The sequence below is a fragment of the Fistularia commersonii genome, chromosome 34, assembly GCF_037954325.1.
Source record: "Fistularia commersonii isolate RoL2024-O1a breed Wild chromosome 34, RoL_Fcom_v1.0, whole genome shotgun sequence".
Lineage (NCBI taxonomy): Eukaryota > Metazoa > Chordata > Actinopteri > Syngnathiformes > Fistulariidae > Fistularia > Fistularia commersonii.
The window spans coordinates 5,397,861-5,422,414 of NC_141317.1; the positions used below are offsets into that span (position 1 = coordinate 5,397,861).

The following is a 24,554-nucleotide window of genomic DNA, read 5'->3' on the forward strand; positions in this document are numbered from 1 at the left end:
GAGCCTCCCTGTTTTTTATTTTATGATTGGCTTTTTTTTTACGGGCTGGGAGCTACAGCTGGTGGTGTGAATAGCTGCCCAAGGTGACTGAGTCCCAATAAAGTGTAGGCCAGCCGGACTGGGGCCTCCAGTCCAGCTATGGGACCGCCTTTATAGGTCGCCTTACGAGCTTAGGCCTCTATTAAAACCTGGCAGGGCTGCACTGTGGAATTTAGGGCCAGGAAACAAGAGAAAAATAGGGTTTGTGTGTCATAGGGTGGTGGGACACACATTTGGGGGTGGGGGTGAAGTTCGAGGGTGACCGAGGGTGAAAGTTGAAAGAAGTGCATGTGTGCCTGTGAGTTTGTGCAGGCTAGCATATGTGACAAGGGCCTGGTCCGATGTGTGCGCGCTAATGCTTCTCCGGGGACGTATGGAATCCATACCCCGCGCACGTCTAGGGAAACCTTTAACAGGCTCGTCTTTGGAATACGGCGAGGTTTTGCGAGGGTACGACTCGAATTAGTACCGATGTCACGATCTCGGCTTCGGTGTCAAGGGAAAGTGGCGCGCTCACATATATTTTCCCTGCAACTTCTGTATTTGCGCTCACTGTTGTCACGATGGTGGTGGAATGACGAAGAGCTAGTTTTGAGACACAGAGGCGGCAGCTCGCTCGCTCTGTTACCTGGCTTTATCGAGGAACCTGCCAATCAAGCTGCCTGGCGTCCTTTGACTGTTGTGTCTCAGTTGTCAGACAGACGTCCATCTACCGTTCTTCCGTTGTCACACAAAATATTTGTAGTTGGAAATGAAAGTAGCTCCATGTTGTTGGTACGCTACTCTTTTGCACCATTATTCCCCGACGAAACAAAACCGCTATACTCCGCCGACAACTTCCAGCTCAACATTCAACCCAAGCGCGCACACGCGTTAACTGTCGACATTTACTCATGTGCTCTATTTTTTTCTTTTTTTTTTTGTTGTTTCTTGTCTACAGCGGTGGAGACCCAGAGCACCAGCTCAGAGGAGATGGTACCCAGTTCTCCATCTCCACCTCCCCCGCCTCGAGTCTACAAGCCCTGCTTTGTATGCCAGGACAAGTCCTCGGGGTACCACTACGGGGTCAGTTCCTGTGAGGGCTGTAAGGTGAGAAGAAGAATGTGGCGGAGTTACTTTTGCTTGCTTCTGTGCGTGTCTATTGCGTTGCCCCAGGAAGAAGTTTGTTTGCGTCCGTTCGCGTTACGTGGCGAAGAAACACTCGTCACCTTTTTTTTTTTTTTTTATAAATAAAATGACAAAGGAGAGAGGAAAACCGTGTGTCACGACAATTCAGGGTTAAGAAGATTTAATGGCTTGCTTTTCTTCAAGTGAGAACAAAGCTGGAAAGAGCTGAAAGACAAACAGTTTAATGTCACATCCTTGATTTGATGACTTGACAATAACACAATCTCTCTCTATTGCCCTCTCGCCTTTTGTCTCTCGCTTCCTGACGCTCCAGGGTTTCTTCCGCCGCAGTATCCAGAAGAACATGGTGTACACCTGCCACCGAGACAAGAACTGTCAGATTAACAAGGTCACACGCAACCGCTGCCAGTATTGTAGGCTGCAGAAGTGCTTCGAGGTCGGCATGTCCAAGGAAGGTGAGTCCTTTCAGGAACGGGGGTCCCGCCACACCGAATGGCCGCTCCCAACCCTGCGCATACTCGGCGCCTGACACACGGGGATACTGACACAGCCACGGTTTCAGTTACCTTTTCATAAGTCCGGAATAATTCAAGTCACGCCCTTAAGAGAAAGATGGGATTTAATCACACAGTGTGAATTTATTGCTCAATTAATGCTCTCTCAGACACCATGGGAAAGTATGCAGCAGACATGAGCAGATGATGAGCCTACCAGGGGTGGTGATCAGGGTGAGGCTGGGCACTGTACCAATCATATGACTAATCGCATTATGAAATGAGTCTGACTTCCTGTTTCCACTGAAAACCTCCCCCTCCGGCAAGCGTAGATACTACTTTTATTCACAACACAGCAGAAAGAAAGGAAAAAAAAAAAAGATGCCCCCGAGCTTTTGACAAAGATTAGAATTCACGACGCTAGCAAAAGACCCCGGTCGGTTTCGTACTTAAATTTGACCTTGTGCGCGGACATTTGTGTGTAAGTGGCAGTTTCTTGCCCTTCACAGAGCCCCTGGGACATGTATGTGGGTGTAATGTTTGTGTGGGATGTGTGTAAAGACCGGGATCACATTGTGCCTCTGCTATTACTGGATATCCTGAGAGGAAGGAAAGTATGGGAGGAGGAAGGAGAGGAGGGAGAGAGTAGCAGACCGGCTTATGTGCACCAGTCAAGTAGATAGAGAGATGAACAAGGAAGAGAGCTGCGATAAGGAGGCCAGTGCCCGTGCTAAAGGAAATATGTCAATACAGTTAAGAGCAGCCTCAGTTGTCACAACGGTTTTCCACTCGTGAGCCTCGGTGGCCGGCGGCGCATTCGCCGCCGATGTTTTTTTACGCGATTACGGGGAGACGAGCTCTAGAGCTGACCGACCGTGTCTTGTTTTTCCATATGTAGCGGTCCGTAACGACAGAAACAAGAAGAAGAAAGACGTGAAGGAGGAGGTGGTCCTCCCAGAGAGTTATGAGCTGAGTGGAGAGCTGGAGGAGCTGGTTAATAAAGTCAGCAAAGCTCACCAAGAAACCTTCCCTTCACTCTGCCAGTTGGGCAAATACACTACCGTAAGTTGCAGACAGACACACGTAGCAAGCCATGTGTGGCAATATTCTCAGAGCTATGCCGTCACGTAGGGACTACAAAGTTGCATGCAAAGACCTAAATTCCCCGTAGCTTTCCCAACACAGCGATGGCTTAACTAATTCAGTTCCCCATTAGGCCATCTGTGTGGCCTCTGAATGATTGATGCAACATGTAAATGGATTTTTGTTCCTTGATTGATGTAAAATGTAAATTTGCTTCTAAAGCCCCGACACGTTCAAGCTTCATTCAAACACGGTTACATACCACTGTTTGTCTTTTTTTTTTTTTTTTTTTTTCCACGACATTGCCGTCCCATTCGCCGCCCAGAACTCCAGCTCAGATCACCGAGTCCAGCTCGATCTGGGCCTGTGGGACAAGTTCAGCGAGCTCTCCACCAAATGCATCATCAAGATCGTGGAATTCGCCAAGCGGCTGCCGGGTTTCACCACCCTCACCATTGCTGACCAAATCACCCTTCTCAAGTCAGCCTGCCTGGACATACTGGTGAGGAGCCACTCTTTGTTTTTACCTCTTTTTTTTTTCTTTTAGCAAAGTTGATAGCCAGGCGCGTTTCACTACATGTGAAACAATAGAATAACGGCCTCTGCTGGTGACAAATGATAGCACAACACTTGACCAAGTAATACTCTTCCTGTGTGTTGGGTTTGAAAAGGAAACCAAAGTATCTCGATATTTTTGGTCATTTTGTATATTTCTCTAATATTTCCCATCGCTTGAAATTCATCCGTGTTGTTTTAACCCTCTTTGCCCACAATAGATGCTTAGGATCTGCACACGTTACACCCCGGAACAGGACACTATGACCTTCTCGGATGGCCTGACTCTGAATCGGACTCAGATGCACAACGCCGGCTTCGGACCGCTCACAGACTTGGTGTTTGCCTTCGCCGGCCAGCTTCTACCCCTGGAGATGGACGACACAGAGACGGGCCTCCTCAGTGCCATCTGCCTAATCTGTGGAGGTACTGCAGCAGACATGTCATTCAAAGAGGAAGTGGTTCCAGAAGGTCACTGTTGCAGCAATATTGTCACCGCTTCGAGTTAAAAAGGGCTTTAAAAAAAAACAAACATGATTTATAGAATCATTTTATGTTGTTTTTTTTGACGGTGTGTCTGCTTTTTTTTTTACCAGATCGGATGGATCTAGAGGAGCCCCAGAAAGTCGATAAGCTCCAAGAGCCTCTGCTCGAGGCTCTGAAGATATACGCCCGCCGCCGCCGCCCCAACAAACCCCACATGTTCCCCCGCATGCTGATGAAAATCACCGACCTCAGGGGAATCAGCACCAAGGGTCAGTATGAAGGGACGGGTTCCCGATGCAAGCAAAATAAAACAAACAAACAAAAAAAAAAGCTTGATCTTGAAAATATTCCCACGAGTTTCGGTCGTAGCATCACCATATCTTTTGCGTCCAGGGGCGGAGAGAGCCATCACTCTGAAGATGGAAATCCCAGGGCCAATGCCTCCGTTGATCAGGGAGATGCTTGAAAATCCAGAGGCCTTCGATGACCAGACAGAGAGCAACGACAGCCCGCCCCCGCCGCCCCCGCAGCCGCCCCCGCCACCGGCCCTTGTCCTGAAGCAGGAAGCCGAGGACGAGGACGACAGCTGGGCCACGGAGAACGGCAGCGAGCCGTCGCCGGAGGAGGAGGACGACGACGACGACGACGACGTGGGAGACGAGGAGAGAGACAGGGGCTCGGACAGTGACGGGGAGCCCTGGGGGGCCCTGGATGCCATCGACGGGTCGAGGAAGGGTCTCGTTGGGAGGGCACAGTGAACAGAGAATTTCATGCAGTTACAGATTCACTCACACACAGGAAGAGACACATACAGACATACAAAACGCACACAAGCATACAGACATACAGCACAACCTCCCTCTGTTTCCCACCTCATGAAAATGCTGGCCTTCTCATCCTCTACCCTCTCACTCTCTCTTTCTCTCTCTCTTGCTCTCTCACTCTCTCTCTCTCTCTCTTTCTCTCCTGAATGCACATTGTGTCCTCCACAGTGGAGCACAGCAGAGCCTTACGTGTACAGAAACTTCTAACTCTAGCCGCATGGTCCGTGACAGGTGAACTACAGGAAAATAAAGTAAAAGAAGAGATGATGGTAAAGCATATGAACTCCTCGCATCCCCTCCTCCCCGAGTCAGAAGATGACGTGACGGCGAGAACACAAGCTATTTTGACAAAGCAGAAAGACCCCCCTGCCTTCCCAATCCCACCACCACAGTGGTTGTTTGTATCTAAATATGGGACCGGCAAAACCAGACAACAGAGCTGAGCAGTGGTTTTTGCGGTGGATTTCAACAGGCGCATTTCTCTCAGCAAAAAAAAACGAGTACCGGGCAAAACCAAAATCACATATGCTAATCTTTGTTTTTTGCGGTTATTGCTTTCGAATAATGTTTTTCAGTTTTTTTTTCCAATTTATGAATAAGTCCATACATATCTATATATCATTATATTTTTTGTCTTTATTTGTTATCCTTTTTTTTATATGAATCCTTTAGACAAGTATTTTCTTTGAAGAGCTTTCCTGAGAGGATATTCAGAGGGAAAGCAGAAGTGGCTGGGTCTTCCTTAACAGCTATATATGCATAGCTGAGGCTTTTTGGGGCACTTTGGCTCACTGTGGATGTCAGTGATAAACAATCCAGAGGATTATTGTTTTGTTACAGTGAATCAGTTTTTGTTATCAGGGAATTGGCATTATTCTACTTTGCTCTTGTAGCCAACATATGCTGTCAATGTGGAAAGTAACCTTGGTGCCAAAGTTACCAAAAGTCATCTTCTGAAGCATGAGTTAGACTACTGGCATGGGTTCCAGCCATGACCCAGCAGTCCTCACAGCGAGCGCTGACTCACACATGCACTAACACAACACACGCCCTCTATCCAGCATACATACAAGAGCATATAATGCATACACACACACACACAATCTCTCCTCTCCACACTACCCTCAGATGTAACAGATGTGCCAACCTGGCAACGATTGCTTTGGCAGAGATTTACTCTTGACCGTATATGTAGCACTTCCGTGTCGCCTCTATTCAAGAAAGACACGTCTCATCCCGCAAAAAGTAGATTTTCTGTCCGTGAGCTTATCTCACCAATCGCACTCCCCGGTGATATCGGAAGATGGATAAAAAACACATGCACACATAGTAGCAACATATGCATCATCACGGCGAACAAAAACGCATGCAAGTGGAAAACTGAAATCATTACGGAAGACATTTTGGAATCAGACTCAGGGCTTTTCAGTAAGGACCAAACCCTAGCGGCCTGCAGGCGTGCTAGAAAACGGGCAATATTTATGTGTATATTCTTGACTCAGTTTTGATCCGCTCAACCCCTCTGCATGTACATAGAAGGTAACAAGTCAGAACAAAAGCATGGATGCCACTCTGACTCTCCCGGAGGGGGACTAATGAGCATCATCATCATCGACACCATCATCAGTAGCGGTGCTGGCATCCATGCAGGTAACTGCCTTCTCATCCCAAAAGCCATTATATCATCTTGTCTTCTTATGTATATCCTCACCTCTCTTTAAATGATCTGTGTAGGATTATGTGTTTTCATGTATCACTTCTATTTTGCCAAATTGTCTCATTCATGGCTCAGCTGGGAAAGTGCAGCTGATATACAGTACAGAGGTTCTTTGTGTCTCTCTTTGAAGCAATACGAACATTTGTTCTGTAGTGACGAGAGGTCCCATCTTCTAAATATGGGCAGGTCTCCTCATTTTGAGTAGTGTGCATGTGTGTCTGAATGTTTTCAAATGTTTCCAGTCATAGGATGAATGTGCTCAGTATGGTGCTGTCACACAAGAAGTTGTTGTGTGATGACCACAACTCTTCTCTCTGCTGAGCTGTCATGATGTAAATGATGGTAATTTTTGGCAGAACATTGAGATTATGGTTTCGTGTGCGTGTGTGTGTGTGTGGGTGTGCGTGCGTGCGTGCGTGCGTGCGTGCGTGTGTGTGTGTCTGTGTGTGTGTGTGTGTGTGTGAGAGAGAGAGAGAGAGAGAGGGAGAGAGTGAGAAAGTGTGTGGGTGGTTTTGTTTTGTTTTTGTTTGTTTTTTTTTCAACATGGCCAAGGCGTTGTCTATCCTCTGTTTATGTCAACTCTTGTCATACAAAGAAAAGCCATATAAACAGTAAGAGGCACAATAAACTACTTTTGTGAGATTAATGGAGATTTCCTTTTTTTTTTTCAAATTTAGTTGAAAATCTATTGCATGGTCGGTATGTATTATGAAACGGTAAACACTAAGTAGATTTAGAATTAAAAAGCTTTTGAAGACGCTGACAGTTCTAATTACGTTTTAACTATGTAAGATTGAATGGATGTGTGTGTGTTAATGCATCAATGAACAAAATAATTGGGATGTACCAGAGTACACCAGTGGAGGGAGCCCATGCACCATCAGTTCAAAGTGTACCGCATGCAGCAATGTTCACCCCGCATAGAGGATAACAGCTCTGTCTCTAAGGTCATGTGAAGCTGTGGGTGCTGAGGCCAATAAATCACACACTCCTGCTGAACAAGGACATCAGATAAAGGTCTGTTTATAAGATTTTTTTTTCATTCTGCACTTGGAGGAATGCAGGTGGTGGCATAAATAAGATTTCAACACTACCCTAGTTTTGCCTCTTGAGATGAAGTGGCTTAGAAGCGGCAAAATAAATCCAGGCGTTATGATTCACTTAATTAAAAGAAGGATTGGACACCATTCACTTCAAACCAAATAACGTTCCTCTGATGGTGCCACACAACAAATAAAAACTACAAAGAAATATCTTTTATTTTTATACAATATTAAAAGTCTCACCTATGAGACAAATCTCAGGGAAAGCAATAACAATCCCTCTCGGTAACCGCTCCAAAAAAATTGGCAGCTCTTTAAAAATGTCAAAAGAAATGCAATATATAGTATAGCGTCTCCTATTGAATACTTGTTGATTTTTACTGACACACTAAAGCTGCAAATAAAGATCTGACCGCTGACCTGAGATGAGATTACAGGACATCGGGGCCTTAGGCTCCATTAAAAGTCAGAACCATTGCCGGGTTACCGTTACCGTTTGAGCAAAAAACAAACGAGACAGGCAAATTAATAAAACGACTAAAGCCTGTGATCAGATTCACTTTGTAAATGTCAGAACAAAAAAAAAAATAATCAGGATTTATAAATGCACCTAATTTTATCACAGCTGCCTCGGACGATCAGATCAACACTTCCTTTGTATTCTCGTAAATTCTTGAAAAAGCATCGGGGGCTCCACGGTAAACACGTCTTCTTTTCCCAGCATTCCACAGGGATGCTAATGCCTCACCTTGATTTTTATTAATAGAGAGACAGAATTGGAGGAGGGTAATAAACCCAGATGAGATTCTATCAATTATATGATTACTTTAATTAACTATCATTAAAGACAGATCAATAATGCCTGTCTGGAATTAAAATAGGGTCCATACATTACACACTATTTTACAAGGAACAATCAAATGGACCCATATATTGAGGAGCCCTTGGAAGCAGTTGCCATGGGAACCCACGGATGGTTTCTTAAAGGAGACAGGCAAGATTTCTATTTCGTCATCCTTCTCCATCAGTGATGTAGGGTTAGCTAATTACCTGGGGAGGGCTTTTACACTGGGATTGAATTGGGAATGTTGATATTATAATCACGGGAAAAAGGGAGGAGCAAAAAAATGCGTATTGTATAATAGCAGATTTTTTTTTTTAGACAATTACAACTAAATAAAGTATCCACAACTGCTGTATATCAGAGAAATATATTTGACAATTGGAACAAAGAGGAGGGGTTTGTTTTAAACTCAAGCCAGCATTTCAAGCAGAGAGGCTGACTCCTGAGAGTGTGATCGACACGATAAAGCTCAGTGAACCAAAGTGCTCCGGGCATCAGTTAGGAAGGTAATGCCTGGGTTCTGAGTGTGATAAAAGGTGTGGGATAGATGTGCATGTGACCAGTGTGATTAAAAAAAAAAGGGAGGGTGTTTCGGCACAGACCCCAAAGCTATATACAAGTCAGAGAAGTGTGTATGTCATTTGCTGGATGCAAGCAGTCAAGAGCGGGGTCATAATGTGAGGTACCACATCACTTACTGTGTGTCTTCTGCTCAGGTCAGAGCAGACGAAAAGGACATGTTCATTATTTGGCACATATGCAGTGAATCCGTGGAGGGTTAGGAATCAGTCAAGGGAAGAGAGGAGAGGTGATAGGAAGGTGAGAAACGTTTTCAAGTGCAAAGACCATAAATTTAACATCTTCCCCCTGTGCGAGCCAGAGAGGCAGGTGGGCCGTCTTAAAGAAAGGTAATCAAGTAAGTGATGAAGCAACGGCTAAAGGTATCTGTGACAAGGGTGAGAAAGGAGGATGCGCCGGCAGGGAGGCAAATGGAGGAAATAAACAAGACCTGGCAGAGGAGGGGATGATTTGGGTCTGAGATCCGTAGCTGGAGAAGGCAGGAGTCGGGGTCATAAAAGCTAGGAGATGTGTTCTGGCCTCTGGGTCTTCATATCTTTTACATTTCTAATTAAAAGAGATAAAGAGTGAGGGAGTCATCAATCCCACAGTGATTTCCCAGTTAAGGTTTTAGAGGGGGCTGTAAACTAGGCAGCCCGGCATCATTGATTTTATAATTAGCTATCGTCACCCCAGACTTAAGATGGAGGGAGTGTGTTTGAGGGGCAGGAAAGCTAAAAAGGGGGAGCAGAAGAGTGGCGAGGTGCGAGGACGGTGGTGGCGAGGAGGTCAGCCCCGAGGGGGGATCGGTGAAGAGCCAAAAGGTGAGTGCAGAGTGGACCCGGGGTGAGAAACGCATCAGGAAGACACAATGAGCCAAGAGGGAATAGGCCATATAGCGGTGTGAAAAGAAATTGCATAGTTAATTGCCAGTGAAATGTCATGTGAGGATCAAAATATTGCTATGATCTTTGGCCAGAATAAGACACATTACACCTGATAATGGATACATAAACCATTTTATTATATCGAACCCCACCCAAATCCTGTTACATGGCTGATAAGAAAATACGGGGTGTATATGTGGAATAGCCTTTCACGCACCAAAAAATTGAAAAACAAACCATAACCGCTAGAGCTTTATTGCAACGTGATGGTCTGTCTGATGAGGAGCAGCTGCACTGGATCTCTTCTTGGAGCAACAACCACAAGAAAAACCCACTTCTCTAAATTGATCTCGTAGTACTACAGTCACATGGAGGACTATGGAGGATGTGTGAGAATACGTCGGGTGCGCTGTCCTCTGGGAAAGAACACCAGTCTCCTCTAAACATTGTTTGTACTGAAAATTGACACTGACTGTTATCGAAGAACACTCGGCGAGACAAAGGAAAGAATTGGACGTCACGGAGACATGAAATATTAAATCTGATCTAGAGAACTATTTGAAAATTTCCTCTTGAAGCTGTTTTAAATGGCAATCCGTTATTATGCATCTGCCTGATCTCAAATCTGCTGGTATATTCACTTTAATTCCAAACAAATCTCTAGCAGTATCATATCTCGAGTTCAAAAACCGTAATATAGTCGCATATCTAAAAGCAATAAACACAACTTTAAACACAACACGCGATGGTAATGATGAAGAACCAGATGGAAACAACAGGATGGACTTGTTAAGTATCCATATAAGTATCAATATTTCATCTAAAACTCCACTATAGCAAAAATAGGGTGGAAATACGGCCGAAAAAAAAGCAAGGTGTTTAGCAAATTCTTTTTAACCGAGCGTGGAAATTTTTTACACGTTAGACAAACATTTGTGAGAAAATCCCTTATTTTGAACTAACCTGAATATAGTTTCATTGCAGCATAACTCACGTTAATTATAAATAGAAAATATGAAAAATGCATACGATATTGATTAAAAGACAGGCAACCATTTTTTATGAGGCAGTATATTGCCAGAGGGCAAAGGGAAAATACTGACACCATAACCTGATGACAGATCTTCAGACATGACTTGCTTGGATAAGACTCATTTAAACATTTTAGGCACAAATTCAGGATGACCAAAAACTATCATAGTGTGATGCTGAGTAACCGCATGGCCAGCTAGTGAATTAACATTTCGTTTTTATGGTCATGAAACATCCGGTCCAGGATGATGAAGTGAAAACTGCAGCCAATCAATGAGGGAAAGCTAATGAGTATTAATGCTATCGTAACGATACGACGTAACTGAAGAAGAAAGTGTCATCTGGCATCCGTCTTCACAGACTTAAAGCCCAACCTGTTTAATAAGCTTCCCGTTGCCCTTCTCTTGTCTCTGCATCTCTAAATCCCCTTTACTGCATGACAACAATCAACCGCTAATGCGTACAACAAAGTGCATATCAAATCTTAGTTCTGAGTAAATGGAGGAGAAATATAATGTCATAGACCTACATTAGTGTGAAATAATTCTACCATGATGCTGTGTCATTACTTTACGCTGTCATGAATAGTGTTCGAAGCAGCTACGGAGGATTTAACACTGGAAGGCAGTTTTGCCATGATTTTCAGCGGAGCTGGGCCTGCACAAAACATAATTACAGTGCCTGTCATGACTCCTAATCACAAATGTCATAAAAACGACATAACATCCATCGTAAAGCTCTCGACATAGCAATGATTCAACAGAAATCATTCTGCTACAGCCTGCAAACTCAAACGCCAGAGCCCATGTCTAAAAGCCTGCGACTTCAAATTGTGCAATAGTCTTATATAAGTCAGCATAAACATGGTGTTGACCTGCTGCGGCAAACATTATGTTGTTTTTAACAAAACATAAAAACCTGGCGCAAAATACAACAATCTAGAAAGGAAAAATGCAAGGTTTAGACAACATGAAAATTGCATATCGACTCTGTCTGGGTGGAGAGAAGACCGTATATGTGCTTATTAGATGGGAACGAAAAATATATCGGGGGAACGAGATAACTCCGAAGAAAGTTCTCCTCGAGCCTTGGGCTCGGCTTGGACGTGGAGGGATGCCCGCTGGTTACCATAGCGAAGTGTCTGCCAGATCACTGGAAGGAGACACAAAGCAGAGCGTGCAACGTGTGAAAAACCCAAAGAAATGCACATTGTAGTCTAAAAAGGTTAGGCTGAGGGAGTGGCTGAGAGGGGAAGGAAGGCTTTAATGAGGCTGAAAATTGGCCCGTGACTGTGGTATACCCCTCAGGTAAATCATTGCTACAGCCTGCTGTCAACTTATCTGTCCCCTTGTCCTCCCATCTCGCCCCTCCCATGCCCCGGCTCTGTCTCACACAGGCTCCCCCTGACTCAACTTCTTTTACGACCACATATTCAAAACTTCCATCTTCCAGCCATACTTACCCTGTCACCATAAATAACCGGTTGCATTTGTCTATGTGCATTAGCGGACTTTGAATTCATAGTGTACATGTGGAACTATTTTTATATCAGAGCAGATGTGTAGAGCAAATATCCGGATTTATTTAGGTACATACAATTTCAAAAGGTACTTAAGTTGATCCACCCGCTGAAATATTTTCTTCGTTCGTTTACTTCCTTTCACTTCACGGGAAATTTTTCACTAATTACTTTGCCGAGTGAGGCTGTACACACAAATCAAGTTGTGAGCCCATAAAATATGATGCATTGCCGCAGCGTAAACCTGGCCACCCTGACAGCCAAGAAATGTGTGGGGTTGTTTGTTAGAAAGAAATGTTCATTTTGATATGGAGTCAGCTATAAAAATCTCAACTTTTCCACGTTAAAATCCTCAGCTGTCCTTGATTCCTTGTATCCATCTTGCTGTCGCCTGCTCGCTAATGCCTTGCTCGTCATTGAGGGTAGTGCATGCTGACCACGGTGATTCAGTAATAATGCATCATGAAGGCTCAAGACGGTGTGTTTATACGTCCATTTATATCATTTCGGCCCGTTAGAGGCTTTATCACCTGCAGTCAACTAAATCGTTGACAATTTGCAACGTTAATGATGATAATTAAATATGCCAAAGCAACAGAAGTACACTATGAACAGGAGAGAGTAGTGAAGGGAAGCGTCGCCCTAATTGAGGCTCCGTAGCAGACGTGTCAGTGACTGTGTGTATTTGCTCCGGCCAACTTGGTGAGAGTGTGTGTTTTTTTATTTGCACTTGTTGGCCCCAAGCTCTGCCTTCACCACTATAAATATCATGTCAAACGTATAAAGCAGTTTCAGTTCCAGTTGCATTTGACAGTAATTTTACCTAATTATATATAGCAAATAAAACAAGGTTGCCTTCCTATTCCGGGTGATATGATGTATTCCAAATGCACCAACGCACTAATATCTTTATATGGAAGGGTTGATGGGGGTTCAGTGTTTATTCAGACTGTAGACGTCCCTCATTGTCCAAATCACTGCTTTGATGAATGAAGTAATCCAAGAGGAAAAAAAATGTGGCTCGATTACAGACTGAAAACCAACATTAATAAATTCCTCTAAAATTGTCGCTGCTTCATTTTAAGACGATACCGATTTCCACGTACGCTCATAATCCCATTAAGACAATTGATTTTAGAACTTTCCAGACTCCAGCACATTTTCCAGTCCATTTAAAATCTCCTTATTTCCTTGTGAATTACATGACTCAAAAAAAACAACTGCTTGTTTTCCAGGTGTGTCAGGTTTTCTGATAAATATTAGGATATGATTAGAATGTAACTTGGGGTGGCAGTCAACTAGACTCTCAAGTTTTAAGTCCCAAAGTTTACAGATATTATTGATTTTCATATTTTTCACTTGATTCATCAACGATTACCTGGACCTGGGTATTGAAAATGATAAAACTCATAAATGTATGCAGAATGAAGAGAGCCTTAAGTAAAAATACATTTATTGTTGTTATTTAAATTTAGTTGATGTAATGAGAAAAAACAAGTTTATTTCTCACTGAAAATGTAGTAGATTAGAGGAACAAAGTTTCCTTAAAGAAAGTGAAATGAAATTTATCGCGCAACACTTTGACACTATTGACACAATTGAAAATCCGTACAAATCTTACTCTGTAATTCAATGTGTGTGTGTGTGAAGCGTGTGTATAATAATGCATGCTATACCTGAGAACAGTTTCTCCATGATCAGGCAGCAAGAGCATCAATTCTTCTCCAGAGTTGTGCATTCCGCATTGAAGAGGGCCAGATTCCTCCTCCTATGGTATGTCCACACACACACACACACACACACACACACACACACACACACACGCAAAGCACTCAACATATATCTCACCTACAGCTATTACAGTCTAATAACTTACAGACTAACGGAGTAATGGCTTTGGGGTATAATGTCTCTATCAAATGATCCAGAGCTCATGTTTAACTCGTATACATGGCCAGCGTGAAGACGTACTTCATTTTCAGTATCGCATATAATTAGACCACGGCGGGACCGAGTGCTTCACGTAGCATGTCTCACCAAATCAGAGCTGTGTGCCTGAGGGTCGGCTCCTGGCTGGTGCGGTGAGGACAGGGGAGCTGGCTGGTTGATGACCACTTCACCCCTCTCTATTTCCCTGGGTGAGGGGGGAGGGGTGGCGAGGATCAGGGACCCGGACGAGCCCTGCTCACAGAGGCTATAGTGTCCCGCAGATCGTAGCGGACGGAGACGCTGCAACGCTTCTGGGTCTTCGTCCTCAGAGTCGGACGATTCACTGTCGGGACACCCTGGAATAACAGGGGCATTGGCGAAGAAAAAGTGGTCACTATCCCAGGGCAGTGCTAGCGTAGACCATCACACAGACCATTGTGAATGTTATTTAGTGTTGCTGCTCAATGATAGTTAGCACTTTTATTGTTCACATCTGCAGGGCATAGAGCAGATTAATGTCTGGTTCCATTCACCTGTGGAAGCACTTGGGGCAGTGCTCCACTTGGCATTGGCCACTGTTCCAATCTTCTGCTCCTGCTGACAGATGTACTCCATCAACTCCTGTAATAGGAAATACAGCCATCAGAGCACAAACCAGGGTGGCACTTTAATAATCAAGGCCTTAACAGCCGTCATCCCCATAACCCTCTTGATGTCTGACTCTTTCAAGCCACATAAACTGGTTACACAGAATATACACTGAGTATACTCAAACGTAACATTTGCTATCATATAAATATCACTTCTAAGCTACTACTTTACAATAAATAGTTAAACATTTATTTGATTTACGAAGCACTGCAAAATACACGCTTTTCTGCCACATGGCAGATGTTAACATTTCAACGGACTTCGATTTTAAAAAGTGACCATTTATTCTGCCAGTACTTTTGCAAGTGTGATGGTGGTCAGGCACTTTAACAACACAGTACCAACTGCCTGGAAATCCACTGATTTATATTGAACTATTAACAATTTATACAGCACAATAACAACTACGAAGAGAACAAGAAACAAAAGATGGCCAACACCTTGGAGATTCACAATACCAATATACTGGGATGTATGTTGTATCTATAAACACCGCAAAATGGAACTGTTTTCGTTTACCTAAGAATAGGTTTTTGTAAGAAATAAATCTGATCAGTGGATGCAGTGGCACAAACTGTTATTTAACATTTATGATGAATAATAAAGTTGATCATGACTGGAGTAGTTCGATGACATAGCAGCTTCATTCAAAAGAATGTTGATTTACCTGGAACACCCAATTAGTTCGATTCGGGACATCAATGAGACACAAAACATATTCCATACATTGCCATGAATTTTTTTTCTACCTGCAATTACACAGTGGTACCAATTATTTCCCTCTAACTTTGTGTCTGAAAAAAGTAACAACGGTGAAGTCTGAGCTGACTTAATCTCAATGAAAATGCCAGCTGCCCTGTACACCTTAACTGGCTCTTACCTGTTTCTCAAAAATCAGCTGCTCTTTCTCTTTTTGAGCAACCCTAAGGCTTGCCTTCAGTTCCTGGAGCTCCCTCCGACATTCACTTAGTTGCACCTGAGAGGCAAAAGACCAAAAATAATTGGACAAATCAACGAAAACACTGTTTAGCATTAAACAGCAAATACAGAGATACATTTTGTATCTTTATGCATTTATGTATTTGCGGTAGGTTTAAAAATCAGCATGCAACAAGAAATTGAAATTAAAGCTCTGAGGTAATTGTTATTTTTCTTACCCTGTTGCAATCCTTCTCCCTCCCAAGTTCTACTTCAAGCTTAACTTTTTCCATCGTTTCCTCCTGAAGCCTCTCCTCCATCCCTTGCAATTCTGTGTTGACTTTCTCTAGATGCTCATGTGCCTTCTGCAAGGCGCGTGCACGTACCCACACATGCACATAGACACAACTTGAAATCATTGATGTAACAGAACAAACCAAACATTCAAAACTAGCTAACACAGACAGATGAACTGTCCATGTTACCATTCTGGTGCGCAGTAAACCTCATAGTACCTCGGATGCATGTTGCAGATTCTGCCTCTCCTGGGCCCACTGGGCTCTGCCCTCCCTCATGGCCAGACTGGAATCTGCAAGCTGTAGTGTTAGCTGGGCAGCTTGAAGACGGGCCTGATGTAGTTCGGCCTGCCCTTGATCCCTCTGGGCTACCATGGCACTTAAATCATTCTTCAAGCTCTCTGCAACACGCTCATTAGCGTTCAGGCGCTCACGCAGGCTCCTCATCTCTTTGAGCGTGGCCTCGTTTTCTGTCTGATCATTAAACAAGAAGACAGAATTTGATAGGATTTTTTAGTTTGTCAATCTAGAATGATTTAACAGAATGCTCACAAGAGTTCTGTGCAAGAGTTCCTGAGTCATTAAAAAGGATCTGAAATTATGCAGAAATGTAAGCTGTTAGGTAAAGGTAAGACAGAAACCCATCTCATTTGAATTATGCTATAATGGATAAAAATACACAATTTGAAATTCCAATCACAAATATTTTATTTCTACTATGTAACAATAAGTTGTTCTGAAATAGGCACAGGTCTGCCAATTGTTATGGTGCATAACAAACTTGGAGATACTAGCATGAGGTTACTTCATCCAGTGTTAAAAGACAAAAGCTACTATTTCAGAGACATTTCTGACCTCTTTCCTGTGGGCTACTGTGAGTTTCTGGGTGAGAGTGGTGATGGTGTTTTGGAGCTGCAGCACACTGGTGTCTCTCTGGGCCAGTGAAGTCCTAAGGCTTTGGAACTCCTTGGACAAAGTCCACAGATCACCCTCTGTCTGCTCCAGTTTGGTCTGTGAGTGAAAGAAAAACAACCTCATGTTTGTGTTGGTACTGTAATGTAGGACAAAATGAAAGCTGACCTGTAAGTCGCAATAAGCTAAAAAGCAAGTGTTAATACCTGCAGGTACTTCCTCTCGCTCTCCTCTTCTTTCCTGTGGGCTCCTGCTCTCTTTACTCTTTCCTTCATTCTGCACAAAAATGTGTCAAGCATCTATAAATGTCATCAAAATCAAAGTCAAAAATCCCAAAGAGGAAAAGGCAAAAATGTGCAACCTTTCCAGCTCTGTCTCTCTTTCCACAGTTCTCTGTGTCAAGGCTCTGACTTCCTCCTCCAACTCTCTGATTCTCCCTTCATCCGCCTCTCTCACTTCCAATAAAGCGGTTTTCTCTTGAGTCAGTGATTCTCCCAAATCCTTTTCTTCCTGACAGACCAAACATAGAGAGTCAGTGACACTTTTAATTTATGACATAATTTATGACTTGGCAACCTCGTTAATCATTCTTTCTTACTAGTCCCAGAATTTAATGGATCAGTGTTATTCCACATGAAAATGGCAAAGAGATTGATAAAACAGATACATGTGCATTTCATCAGATAATTCATACCTGCGTGAGCTGGTGATTTTCAGATTAGGATTTGTGATTTTGTTTTGGATTTATCTCTTTTCTGTTTTCTACCTCGACTATGTTGTAGTAACGTCTGGTATGTGTATAACAGTCCTGCCTCTGCATGTCCCTCCTTAATTCCTACATAGAAACCAGCTATTTTCCCACACCATCCCTGTATTTTGCGCCCTGATCTTCTTGCTGTTTGTCATATCTTGCATTGTGTTTTAAATTCACAGAGAGTCTCCATCTACTTCTTGCCAAATTGAGATTCTTCTTCTTTCTCATACTTTGGTGAAACCCTGCCAGCACAATATCATCGCCGATCAAATGACCCACTAAAATAACCTTGGCTCTTTCACTTACCTGGTGCTTCTGCTCCACCTCCTTGATCTCCTCTTGCAAATGCTTCAATTGTTCATGTAGTCTGTCAATATCATCCTCGAGCCATTTGCGCTGTCTGGCCCAGGCCTCCCTCTCTTTCTTATAGTCCTCCGCCTCCCTCTCTCTTTGCCTGTTAGCTGTTTCCTGTATCTGCAGAAGCTCAGATCGCTCCCGCAGACATTCTTGCAACCGACTCTGGAAAGATACATGAGGAAGCAGGAAGCGGAGGTGGTATTATCATGGTGCTCTAATCATTGTGCCGGCAGTAAACAATACTATTGATTTCCCACTAGCTGAAACATACTTCCTTCCGCTCATTATCTTGTCACTTTTTTTCACATTTGTTTTTCTCACCTGGAGCAGTTCAGCCCTGGGTACAACCAGCAGCATGCCAGTTTCTCCTTCCTCTCCATGAGGCTCCTCCTCAAGGGTCACCAGATCTTCAAGTGGTCTTGGGGCCCCGAATGTGAATGCAGAGCTGCGTGAGCATATTTCCCCTTTTGCATCGATGTATACAAATTCATACTTTTGGGAGCTGGGCTTTGGTAGGTATGAAGCTAAAAGTGATCCAAAAAAAGAGAAATGTTAGTTTTTATCTGTACAGAGGAATATAGCAGTGTATATACATATATTTTTATATACTCATATATAAATATATATACACACAGTGAAATTACAGGAACTGGGACAAAAAAAATGCAAAACAACAGGAATTAACACCTACCTACACAAACAAAAATAAGATTTAGACTTGATTTGAATAATTTTTAGGTTTTCACTAAAAATTCATGGCAGATCATCATTGTTCATTGCCTCAAATAAATGATAATGCCCTACCCCACCTACTCCTGCACAAAACGCCCTTTGCATTTAAATAGGCACTGGGGCTAGTTCTACTCATCATTTAAAGGATGAAAAACAATTCCTAATTGCATGAAGAAAAACAAAAAAATGATGAAAGTAATGTTTTGTGTTATAATGGGTTTCATCGTATACATCCGTTTACTTATATCTAATTGATCGTGTGTGTACGTGTCTGATCTTTCAGCCAATCAGATCCGTGTGATAGCGACCTGTGAGATAACGTGCTGTGATTGGCAGGAAATTTTGCACACCTTTGCTTCCGGTTTCAAAAAGGTTCAATTTTTTGCGGGAGCCGCTATTGGGCAATGCGAACGAACAGAGAATCAATGTCAGCGGCGGTTCAGGCCGGCATTAAAATGTTTTGTCTAAATATATGTGTTAGAGACAAGAAACGGTCACACCCACACCGTTTATATTACATGCGTCTAATGTAAGCCAGTAAACACGCCAACGTGCCAGCGGATAACAGATAACCGTTCGTGACACCGGTCCAATTCAACAGAAACAGCGTCATATCCGACGAAACAGTGCCGTGCCGTCCTGGACTCCGGATACAAGCAAAAGGAAAAGCCCTCCATGTCAACACCTGTGGCGCTTTCAAACGTAAGTCCGCACTTTGACCGCGGCCCTTGACTCGGGCCTCGGCTTTTTTCCCTGCCGACCTAAGTTTGCTCCGTGTTTCCGGTCTGGGTTCGATTCGGCTATCTGTTTCTAATGGAACCGCTAACCTTCATTACCGTTTGCGACGAGGCGGGATGACCCGACAGGGGAAATATGTGAACATATTTACAAGTGTGTGAAAATGTTTATAAATGTGTGAAAATATTTGAGAATGTGTGAAAATGTTTATGAATAATAGTATGAATATTTCCCTTTCTGTGTTTTTCGTTATTGCTCGTTATGAACCGTCGTCACCCCATGGCTGTACGGCGTTCCTCCACTGCGCAGGTCGAAACAATTAACATGAAACAGGAGGAAGGCACAAATCAAATTAGTTAATTGCTATCTTTTTTTTCAATGGCTTCTGAATAGTTAAGAAAATAAAAGTAAAACTGGCTTAAAATATCCCGATCTTCTTCTTCTCCTTTCGGCTTTTCCCTTCAGGGGTCGCCACAGCAAATCAACCTATCCTCCTCTCTCTCACCAACAACTTTCATATCCTAGTAAGAGGTATAAAGTGCCACAATTTACTTTTAGGCACTTGAAATCAAATTTTGCGCCACACTACCAAGTCTGCCGATATAATTGATGAGCTGACAGGCCTATCAGCAGGTCACAAGTATTGTGTTTTACAGCATTTGTGCTGTATGGTAAGTTCCCCTTAGCAGCAGTTTATATTTGTGCCCCCCCTTCGTGAAATTACGGAAACACTTTTCCGTCTAATTGTGTCCAGAGAGAAGCCCCCCTGCTGCAGGCCGGGTTTAACTGCTCCCACAGCTCGGCGTCCTTAGCTTGTCCTTATCTCACATGGGGCCGTTATCCGGAGATTTACTCGGAAATCCTCCTGGACAACACGTGTACAGTGGAAAGGGGGGTTGGAGATGGAAACCCGACGGGAGAGAATGTCGTGCGGTGTGGTTTATGGGCTGCGTTGTAACTCACAACACCAGTTTTAGGTCACAGTGCAGGCAACCTTTTTTAAATCACTGCGTCAGCGGTGATAAGGGACCATAAGCAGTTTCCCCAGAGTTCTCTCCTCTGCTTTTGCACCGAAGAGTGACACTGATGGTATGCTTTAGTTTGCGATAAATCACGCCAGCACAGGTCAATGCATCACCTGCTGCAAATGTGCCCTTCACACTGAATCATGCTTATCAGCTGCCACTGACAGAGTGAACACTGTCGCTTCCAGCCGGGCAGCAAAAAACGAGCAGGTTCTGAGCCACTGTCTTTGTCATCCTCATTTTTCAGCCACATGCTAAAGAAGAAAATTACGACAGTCTGTGAATGAGACTGGTAAAAAGGGACGAGTGTCTTCTGCACTAACTTAGTTGTTTCCTTCACTGGAAATACTTTTCTCTGATGGTGCCTGAGGGCCCTGCAGTCAAACAAAGTTGTAAGTTTTATGTTCTTTTGCTACAATCAGAAGTTTTAATTTGTGACTAAGTTGGCTGATGGGACATGCGCAATGATGACTTGTAGGACAGGTGCCAGATAACTATAGTCTGTGAGATCTGCTGCTGTTACAATAATTTTATCTCCAACCCCCAAAAAATAAAGCACTATACTGGAGCCTTTTAGGGTGTGCGGATTTTTTCCCCTTTCCCTATCACGATATTAATGTGACGACATTGACGGAGAGTGAGGGTAACAGTTGTTGGCTCCACTTCGGAGGAACCGGTTCCAAAAGGTGAGCTCATCTTTGATGTGAAAGTGGTTTGATAATTGATCTTGCCAGAAAGGAGCGAGATAGCATAACCTCACAAAAAGACCATATAAAAACTGGGAATAGCCAAACCAAATTTCCCCATTACAATCCACAGAGTACAGTGGGCAATATATTGACAGAAATCACTTCTTTAGTTGTAAACCTGTGACACTTTATGTCCTAGATGCTTTTCATTATTGTAAATTGTGATTGAAACTCTTGTGCATAAATTCATGAATTTTTCAATCCTTCAACAATATCATTTCTGTGGTTACAATATCCTATGAAAGTGGAGAGTGCACCGATGTCTGCCTACTAGTGTATTCCAAAGGTCAGCTTTTAGACAAATGGCTGGCCTTACACAAATACTCAATTGAAATCTTTTCCTCAACCGTACTATGAAGTCAAAATTCAATCATGTAAATTCCTATTATTTTACAGCTACATGATCAAGCAATAGGGGAAAAGGCATTTTTCAGTAACATTAATCCACTGCTCCATCTAAGCCTGGATTTTAAATTAACCATTGGAAGTTGAAAACAGGTGAGTGTACCCTGGAACTGCACGCAGCAGTTGACAACGGTGCCCTCTTGATAGTCAGCTGGAGCAAGTGCCCAAACAAATGTGTAGTAGTCCTTCACAGAAGACCATCCCACCTGAGTAGGAAAACATATACACAGTTAGCTCACAGGTGTTGGTCTAATGTTTCTCACATGTCTCTGCTTTGCAATACCTTGAAGAGACCTATCCAGTCATTGTTCTCCCAATTGTGCAGTGAGTTCAGTGTGTAGTGGCAATCCACCCTACTCTGAGGGAAGTAGCTGCAGCTGACATTTCTAAACTCCACCCGCCAAGCCTTTTCCATGGCAACACTGGTAGAATCTTGCTATTTTTCACCTGTAGAAAAACAAAAAGTGCTTCATTACAGTTTTGTGACCAAAAAAAATGAAGGAAGACGAGATGAATTAGGTCATAGGTTACAGCTAAAAAAAACAAAACAATAAACAAGATATTTGTAGCTGTTGAGTGGTTATTTGGAGTAAGCTGATATCCTGACTGGGAGTACATTTGAGGCAAGGACACACCAACTAAATCTCAGTGACAGTTAGGTATTTGAGCAGGATGACATATTACATATCTGACAGTACAGCTATTTCAGTCAAGATTCAAGTAATTTGCTTATTGTACACAATCACGTGTAAGCATGTGGAACAAGGTGTCTGGGGCCTCCAGCGCGCCCCGCTCTCAAATTCCACTGGTAGATATACTATGAAGCTTGAGGAATCTGCTTTCAGTTAAACACATTGACATGTGGTTTACAGAAGGCATTGTAAGGTAGTTGCCACTGTATTAGGACTCGGAAATTCAATTCCTATGTAATTGCAAAGAGCAGGAACACTAGCGAGACAACATATTTGCTCTAAAATTCGGGATTGTCTTTTTTATAAAAATTATTCTTTGCTGTTGTTTACCAACCAGAGTTCGGTAATATACCGGGAATTTTGCAATTCAAGAATATATTTTTCTACAAGTTTTTACTAGTTTGAATACCTCGGAACGACTCACAGCTGCGTGAAATACACGGGCAGCATAATGTGAGGGTTCATATTACACAGGACGAGGCTTGAGGCCCTGCAGTAACACATGTCGAGAAAACACATGTCGAGTGCCACAAGAAGCGCCGATGTGCGCATTTTGACTTTAAAACCACACAAAGACAGCTGTGGACAAGTGCTCGCTGTTTGGCTCTCTCCGTGGGTCCGGTGACACGTTCACCCTGACTGCCAGGCCGGAAACTCGCAGGCATCGTTGAGAACAATGTTAACATCTGCGCACATAACTGTCATCCGTCTGACATTTTGCTTACCTTTATCGCCCTCACTTCTCTACCAACGCGAGTCTCGCCGTGGGACACTGGCGAGACACTTTGCGAAAAAAAAAAACAAAACACGTCAAATGAGCCGAGCAGCCGTGTTCTCCTCCACGGCCTCAGTTGCTCTACAACCCCCGAAACAATAACAAAAACCCAAGCAAAACACGAGCACGACAGGTCTACCCTCACGAGGCATTGTGGGTGTTGTAGTCCGTGACACTGATTGCTCTACGCTTAAAAGCCGTCTCTAAACTACAACCCCCACACTTCCCAGTAGAACAGCGCGCCTCGTGTACAAAACGTAATATGACGCCTGTCACGTTTCGCACCGGAGTCAATGTTGCACGGTGTTGTTGAACCGAGAGGTGTGTGTAAAAACAACTATTAACTCTGCCTCTATTGATGCTCTGATATGTAAAAATAGACTGGTCTGCTCATTTAGGATGCCTTGTGGAAGTATAAAATCTGAACGTGCTTCACTTTTAAGGTTCTTCATTCAGACCTTGACGTTTTCGGTGTTTGATTCGTATGCAACTCTGCCAGTTGCATCTGAAGACGTATTTCCCAATCTTTCGTTCATATGACGTAAATAATTGTGTCCATGAATCGTACATCTCCACTATGGAACAACGTAATTTGTTATTTCTACAACTGTAAAACGTCTTTGTTTTGATAGATTTGTAACTTTTGACTACTGGAAATCACCTCCATGGTTTAATTCGAATCCAATTAAAACACAATCGAAAGTAAACAATGTTGTAGCCGTTTTTCTCTGCACGTACTGTGCATGAGAGAAGGAAAGGACAGTAGCGGTACATGACGTATGCAGCCGCTGCTACGTAATCGTACAGCAGATGGCAGTATACCATTTTGAAAATCCGGTGCTTCGTATTAGGGTTTCTCCATACAGGAAATGTTTGAAAGCCACCAACGAGATGCAGTGCATACTTCTGGCATTTAGGCAGACCCAGAGCCCTGAAAAACAATGTCAGCAATCATTTGTTTCTTCTCAGGCTTCTGACTGTATGAGAGGAAAAAAAAACACTAAGCACTTCGATGAGGAAGGTGTATGTTGGCGTCCCTTTGAGCATAAATTTATGGTGCCAATCAAAAGGTTTTGAAGATATCACCACAGTTGTACACTATATAAATGGGCAGTAAGATGATGAGGATTACACATTAAAATGTTTCAGCTGTTATAGTCTTAGGAGCAACTTGAGTGTGTGTGTGTCTACACAAGTTATCCTGAGGACAGCAGCTAGTCTTTTGCTGTACAGTCTTTTGCTCAGACAGAATCAGTTTAAATGAATATATATATATATATATATATATACACACATACACACACAGTCACATTCCAAGAGAAAAACAAACATCTACTATGCATGTAGTCAGATTAAATTCTTTGGAATGACCAAAAGCAAAAACTCTCGCCATATAAGAAGCTATTACTGTT

At 43.1% G+C, this 24,554-nt stretch overlaps 2 protein-coding genes across 5 annotated transcripts in view; one reads left to right on the plus strand and one right to left on the minus strand.

The window, feature by feature from the left end:
- Nucleotides 1-6,972, plus strand: part of rarga (retinoic acid receptor gamma a) — a 43,270-nt gene extending 36,298 nt beyond the window's left edge. For all 4 annotated transcript variants that reach the window (XM_086141408.1, XM_086141406.1, XM_086141407.1 and 1 more), the window contains 7 exons: nucleotides 980-1,128; nucleotides 1,481-1,622; nucleotides 2,560-2,723; nucleotides 3,070-3,246; nucleotides 3,521-3,725; nucleotides 3,896-4,054; nucleotides 4,179-6,972. In XM_086141408.1, coding sequence (XP_085997534.1) covers nucleotides 980-1,128; nucleotides 1,481-1,622; nucleotides 2,560-2,723; nucleotides 3,070-3,246; nucleotides 3,521-3,725; nucleotides 3,896-4,054; nucleotides 4,179-4,543 — 1,361 coding nt within the window. In that variant the 3' untranslated portion in view covers nucleotides 4,544-6,972. The remainder of the gene's footprint in view (nucleotides 1-979; nucleotides 1,129-1,480; nucleotides 1,623-2,559; nucleotides 2,724-3,069; nucleotides 3,247-3,520; nucleotides 3,726-3,895; nucleotides 4,055-4,178) is intronic.
- A 2,799-nt stretch (nucleotides 6,973-9,771) lies between these two features.
- Nucleotides 9,772-23,250, minus strand: calcoco1a (calcium binding and coiled-coil domain 1a). The gene is made up of 15 exons (XM_086141750.1): nucleotides 23,093-23,250; nucleotides 21,959-22,122; nucleotides 21,779-21,881; nucleotides 18,348-18,550; nucleotides 17,976-18,188; nucleotides 17,277-17,425; nucleotides 17,122-17,191; nucleotides 16,859-17,014; nucleotides 16,223-16,477; nucleotides 15,947-16,072; nucleotides 15,670-15,765; nucleotides 14,672-14,759; nucleotides 14,247-14,494; nucleotides 13,886-13,977; nucleotides 9,772-11,842 (listed from the first exon to the last, which is right to left on the minus strand). Exons 2-15 carry the CDS (start codon nucleotides 22,088-22,090, stop codon nucleotides 11,815-11,817), a joined length of 1,959 nt encoding a protein of 652 aa, XP_085997876.1. The 5' UTR covers nucleotides 22,091-22,122; nucleotides 23,093-23,250; the 3' UTR covers nucleotides 9,772-11,814.
- Between the last annotated feature and the right edge of the window lie 1,304 nt (nucleotides 23,251-24,554).